General features: G+C 37.5%; 1 protein-coding gene across 1 annotated transcript; it reads left to right on the forward strand.

Annotated features, from left to right (window-relative positions):
- Positions 1 to 2,087: 2,087 nt before the first annotated feature.
- On the forward strand, positions 2,088 to 4,802 carry LOC109158238 (ETHYLENE INSENSITIVE 3-like 1 protein). Its single transcript, XM_019306129.1, has 2 exons — positions 2,088 to 2,147; positions 2,611 to 4,802. Exon 2 carries the CDS (start codon positions 2,692 to 2,694, stop codon positions 4,456 to 4,458), a length of 1,767 nt encoding a protein of 588 aa, XP_019161674.1. The 5' UTR covers positions 2,088 to 2,147; positions 2,611 to 2,691; the 3' UTR covers positions 4,459 to 4,802.
- Positions 4,803 to 6,524: the final 1,722 nt, after the last annotated feature.

Consider the following 6,524-nt stretch of genomic DNA (forward strand, 5'->3'; position numbering starts at 1 on the left):
GAGTCAGGTGCATGCTTTTGTTTCAGCATGGCGTGATGGTTGGACCTCGACGAGCCGCCATACCTAGGTTACAACCCATACTGCTTCCGCTTGGACACCACCACTAAACAATAAATTGAAATGTAATGTCGACGCTACTATAATGGCTGAGGGTTTGGGTTTCGGAGCGGTCTTGCGGGATCATGATGGACACTGTGTCGCTGCTATTGGTGGTCGCCTACAGTGTTGCCGAGACGCTCATGTGGCTGAGTCGATGGCGATGAAGGAAGCTCTCACTTGGTTAAAGAATCGTAATAACCCCCGCGTGATTGTTGAGTCAGACTGTTTAAATTTTTGCACCAATTTTAATTCTTATTGTGTGGACTTTTCTTATGCTGGTTTAATTATAAAGCATTGTCGTTTGATTGCTAGGGACATCGGGGACGTTGTTGTCCGCCATGTCAGAAGGTCAGCGAATCATTTTGCTCATGTGCTTGCACGAGCAACTGTTTCATCCTCTGTCCTAGGTGTTTGGGAGTCTTCCCCACCAAGTTGTATTTCAGATTTAATTTGATGAATGAAGTTCTTTGGTTTTCAAAAAAGACCTAACCAGTAATCACCTAAGTCTAGAAGACCAGAAGTCAAAACGCCTCTTTTCCTCAACGACTCAGCCCTCGCTAGTCGTCTTATTCCCCTCACACAGAACTTCTAAACTCTAAAGCCATAGCTAAAACTTCTTCTTCCCCTCACCCAGTTGCCACTCGCCATGGAAAGTCTGTATTCAAAAAAAAAAAACAAAAAAAACCTTCCTCAGCTATCCGCGTCACCCTTTATGGGTGACTCGGAAAGCGGAGGACTTTCATAGTCACCAAGATCCGAGTCACCTATATAGGTGACTCGGAAAGTGATTTATAGGTGACGCGAAAAGCCTTTTTTGTACTAGTGTTTTATGCTATTTAAATTTTAATTTTGATTACATTTTATCTTAATTTTTTGGAGAACTTGGAAAAAAAATTAAGTTAAGCATTTCGAATTCGAATATTCGAGTCAAATCAAATATATTCGAATAATGTAGTCGAATCAAATACAAATAAACTTTTAGATTCGTATATTTATCGAATACGAATATGAATACGAATAGTTCTCAAAATAGTCGAATTCGAATCAAATAGTAAGATATTTTACTCAGTTCATTTACACTCCTACCATTAATAAGGCCATCTCCAACTCAAAACACCAAATTTTACACTAAAATGAATATTCTCAGCATATTCTTACACCAAATGTTATTCATCTCCCATGCATTACACCAAATTTTATTTCTACACTAAAATATTTGTTTTCTAATAAATTATAACTTTAATTGTTTACTTTAATTTTTTTAATATAAAATTTAATTATAATGCAAATAATATTTTTATTCCACAATAATATAATATAGGAATAAGGGTCAAATATGTCATTGAACTGCACATAATAATGCAATTAGGTCACTGAATCTAAAAAATCAACAATTGAGTCCCTAAACTAATTAATTTCAAACAATTCTTTCAGTTTGTAGATTTCTAACCGGTCATCCTCTCAAATTAATTATTTTTTAAAAAATTAAAGTTCAAAAATTAATTATTTAAATTGAAAAGAAAATTAAAAAAAAACGAAAAAAAAAAAACAAAACCCAATTCACAACGGAAACGAAAAATTTAACTTTGTAATAGAGTAAGTAGCATTAAAAAAAAGGTACATTTTTCTTAAAATTCAAGAATAGTTTGACTTTGTGTTGTATTTTATAAATATAATGAAGATGGCGACCGATTTAACCGCACTTAAAGTGTCCCGAAAACCTATGGATAATACGTACAAGGTATAACATTTGGCACCACTTTTTCACTGCATAATTGGCATTTGCATTTCTCTCTCTCTCTCTCTCTTGACAAAAATAAGAGTGAGTCACCACTGCACTCTCAACCATCAACAATCAACAATCAACAATCAACAATCAACCTCAATCCTTATCCCCTCCACTTCCTTACCCGCCGTTCTTATCATCCTTTTACCCACCGCCCACAACAATTATCAACAAAAAGAATGCAAAAAGAACAGAGCCTCGCAGCGAGCAGAGAAGCTTCCATATGAACTCTCCGGTCCTTGGAAGCCATACACAAAGATCTGTGAGTTCATTTCTCAATTCCCTTTTTTATTTCCTGTGAATTATCTTTTTAATTAAAGTTTTGCAGTTTTCTCGTGGACCCTTTTGCTTGTTTTTATTGTTTAAGGCTTTAATTAGTTAAAGAAAGGAGAAAAAGAAAATCTTGGAAATTGTAGCTTGCTAGATAGAGCATGGATCATAGAGTATTATAAAGAGGATCAAAGGCGGTTTGTGTATATTATTTATGTTTTATAGTCTAAATTAAGAGAGGATATTATTTTAGTGTCTAAGTTCGGAAACTGAAATAAGGGTGTTACGTTTCAAAGATATTTTTTTTTTCGTCTTCCCTAACTTTAATTTCTCCATATTTAGTTTTATGAATTATCTAAAAGCGGTTTTGTAATTGAATGGTTATGCAGAAAGATATCTGATTTACTATGTGATATTTTCTTGTTTTGATAAAATCTGGTTTAAATATCATCCAGAGCTTTCTATGAATCCTTGGAGGAGAGCAAAAAGTCATCTAGCTAGGACTTAATTTGAGAATTTGGGTTTCAATCTGCTTGATGGGTATGTTTGATGAAATGGGTTTCTGTGGGAATCTTGATCAATTCCAATCTGAACCTCCCGGGATTGGAGAAATGGGAGCTGAAGTGGAAGTAAAGATTGCGGGTGAAGGGGATAACGATGATGATGGGTACAGTGATGAGGAGGATGTGGATGTTCTCGAGCTCGAGAGGAGGATGTGGAGGGACCGGGTGCTGCTGAGGAAGCTGAAGGAGAGGAACAAGAGTAAGGAGGAAGGCGTTGATGGCCCGAACCCGAAACAGCGCCCGTCCCAGGAGCAAGCGCGGAGAAAGAAGATGTCCCGGGCACAGGACGGGATACTAAAGTACATGTTGAAAATGATGGAGGTGTGCAATGCCCAGGGTTTCGTGTACGGGATTATTCCCGAGAAGGGGAAGCCGGTGAGTGGAGCTTCGGATAATCTTCGGGCGTGGTGGAAGGAAAAGGTTAGGTTCGACAGGAATGGCCCGGCTGCTATTGCCAGGTACCAGGCCGAGCATAACATCCCGGGAAAGATCGAGGATTCCTCGAGTATGGCGGTGTCAACGCCCCACACATTGCAAGAGCTCCAGGATACTACGCTCGGGTCGCTCTTATCGGCTCTGATGCAACATTGCGATCCCCCGCAGAGAAGATTCCCCCTCGAGAAGGGCGTAGCCCCGCCTTGGTGGCCAAGTGGGAACGAGGAATGGTGGGGCGAATTGAGCCTGCCAAAGGATCAAGTTCCGCCTCCCTATAAGAAACCCCACGATTTGAAAAAGGCGTGGAAAGTTGGCGTTTTGACTGCGGTTATTAAGCACATGTTCCCCGACATTGCCAAGATCTGCAAACTCGTGCGCCAATCCAAATGTTTGCAGGATAAGATGACTGCCAAGGAGAGTGCTACCTGGCTTTCGATCGTCAATCAAGAGGAGGCGTTGGCTCGGAAGATGTATCCCGATAGCTACCCGAACTGCTCTTCTTCAGCTCTCGGGAATGGACTATATCTCATCACCGACCCGAGCGATTACAACGTTGAAGGAGTGGATGATGAGGAGGAGGATAACATTGAAGTAGTGGATTACAAACCCCGAAACCTCGTGGTCGGGGCACCTAGAGTTCAGATAAAAGAAGAGATTCTTGATATCGCCTCGCATTTCCTCGGGAAGAGAAATCCGGCAGCTGTTGAGGATCCCGCAGATCAGATGATAATATATACTTGTGAGTATCCTCGGTGTCCTTACAGCAATTACCTAATGGGCTTTAATGACAGGAACTCGAGAAATAATCACCAGATTAGCTGCCCTTTCCGCCTTAATTCTTGTCAAAACCTTGGCACGCTAAACTACCAAGTAAATAATAGCAAACAAGCAGTTTACTCATCGATGGCGCCCAAACCACCTGGTGCATCAGCGATATCTTCCTCGCCCATGGACGTTTCTACCCTTGGACTACCCGAAGACGACGAAAGGGCGATTTCTGAACTTCTGTCGTTTTATGATAACAATCTTCAACAAAACGGAGGCTTCAATTCCGGGAATCTTAATAATGGCGTTGAACTTCACGTGGAAGACTACTTCTCAACTGCGGGAGGTGGAGTGTTTCAGCCGCAAGCAAATATGCCCGTGACTCACTCGGTTTTGCCATCAACTGGAACCCAATATGAATCTGGCTTCAATAGGAACTCGAGCGATATTGGTGATTTTAAGTTCGGTTCCTCGTGCAATTTGGTTGATTATTCAACGGATCAGCTTCCGAAGCAGGATGGATCCACATGGTACTTCTGAAACCAGGTAGGATCTATCCAATTGCTCCAAAGGAATCACCAATGCCTTAACTTTAAATAACTGTCGTAGATGTTAAAATACCGTACCATATGAAACTCCTATCGAGCCTATATATGCTGCAAAACCTTTTATGTAGTTTTGGAACTATATATATATATATATAATTGATGAACTATATATCAAAATGGGCAAAGAGCTCTGATCTGAAGATGACAACCTTGCTCTCTTCCCCTCTTGTCCTTGTTGTTCTTAGGATGTACTTTTGTTATCTCAATATCAATATCAATGTATATTATACTTGATTAAGATGCATATATATGTGAATATCTATGATGCTTTGTGCATGCTTCTTGATGTACTTGATTTGATGCGATGGCATTCCATAGTTATATATGAGTTAAACCAGGTGTTTTTTTTTTTTTTTTTTTTTTTTTTTTTTTTTTCACTTTTGGTCCCACAAAAATTTGATAATTTTTACATTTAATTAGTAGGGATTATTAATTTTTTCATATTTGATTCCACGAATTTTAAAATCTTGCTTCATTTGGTCCAGCGTAATTTTCGTTCACAGTGACCAATTATTTTGGTTGAAAAATGTCATAATAAATGACTATTTTGCCCTTCAAGATAAGTTACTTGACTATTATGCACTAATGTTCAATAATATAGAAATACAAATTTGGTTACTGCCTTACTGGTGATTGAAAATTAGGCCAGAGGACCAAATGTGACAATGTTTTTAAAATCGTGGGATTAGATGTGGAAATTGTCGATAGTTATTATTAGTCAAAAAAAAAAAAAAAAAAAAAAAAACTCGTGTTAGCAAGTACTTCCATGTATGAAGTAGCAATCTATCATGACTTTTAGCTGGGGTTCAATATCAAATACCATTATTATCTTTGTTGTTGAATCCCATTGCCATTGTTCAATATAAAATACCATTGTTATCTTTTTGTTGAATTCTATTGCATCTCTGAAATTGATTCGGTCATTTTGGGGATAAAGGTTAAGACTTTGAGACATTTTTTATTTATTTTGAGAACTAAAAGGACAATCTGTGGTGGATCGGGAAATTGAACCCGACGTGAATCGAACACCTGATCTGGAGTCAGACGCGCTACCATTGCGCCACGGATCCACTTTAATACGTAATTTGTGTAATACATAATACATACAATGGGTGTTAGGATAAGTGGATTCTTGTGGAGTAGTCGATCTGAATATCTGATCGCTTAGCTTGGTCACTATGTAGTATGTACCCTTTCAAAATAAAATAAAACATAGTTGACACTTGAAAAAGCAGCAACTTAACTTTGATCAAGTAATTAACAATGCATCTCTTTTTCATATTCATTGATTGCTTCAAGAAACCAGTTGCTTAAAAGTATGATGGGTTGAATATTGTAATAAAATTAGAGATTTTATTCTACGGAGCATCTAGGGCCGAATCCAAAGAGAATAGGAGATGGATGATTCTCCATTGTTATTTATTTCAAAATGACAAGTGGGATATATATGTGCACATAAGTCCATGAGAACCGATCCATGCATTAAAAAAAATAGTTCTATAGATGAGATTAATTGGGAAAATAAAAAACGCGTGTGTGCATATGGAGTATTAATTTTGATGTGTGCATATTAAGCATATCTCTATATTGCGCTTTGATGTATAGTAGTTAAGATGTTAAACTTATCATGTGGAGAGACTTTACCAAAATCTTATATATGATTCGAGACATATATATAAACTTACTCAAATTATGCCGTGGAAACGTGTTCACCATGCTTGATAAACACGGTCCCAAACGGCATCGTTTTTACCGAAAAATAAATAAATTTAATTAATATGCTGTTAACGGCGTTTTGCATTCTATGTTCATATTATGAATTTACATTTATTAAATTATGAATTTTCTGTTATGAGATTGTGAATTTACAGTTATGTAATTATGAATTTTCTGTACATTCATAATCTCATAACAGAAAAATCATAATTTCATAACAGGAAATTCATAATTTCATAACAAAAAATTCATAATTTCACAACTGCACATTCATAAATCCAC

This window comes from Ipomoea nil, unplaced genomic scaffold (genome assembly GCF_001879475.1).
Source record: "Ipomoea nil cultivar Tokyo-kokei standard unplaced genomic scaffold, Asagao_1.1 scaffold2805, whole genome shotgun sequence".
In the NCBI taxonomy this organism is placed as follows: Eukaryota; Viridiplantae; Streptophyta; class Magnoliopsida; order Solanales; family Convolvulaceae; genus Ipomoea; species Ipomoea nil.

Coding starts and splice junctions, on each gene's coding strand:
- LOC109158238 (XM_019306129.1), top strand. CDS start 2,692: ATGGGTATGTTTGATGAAATGGGTTTCTGTGGGAATCTTGATCAATTC.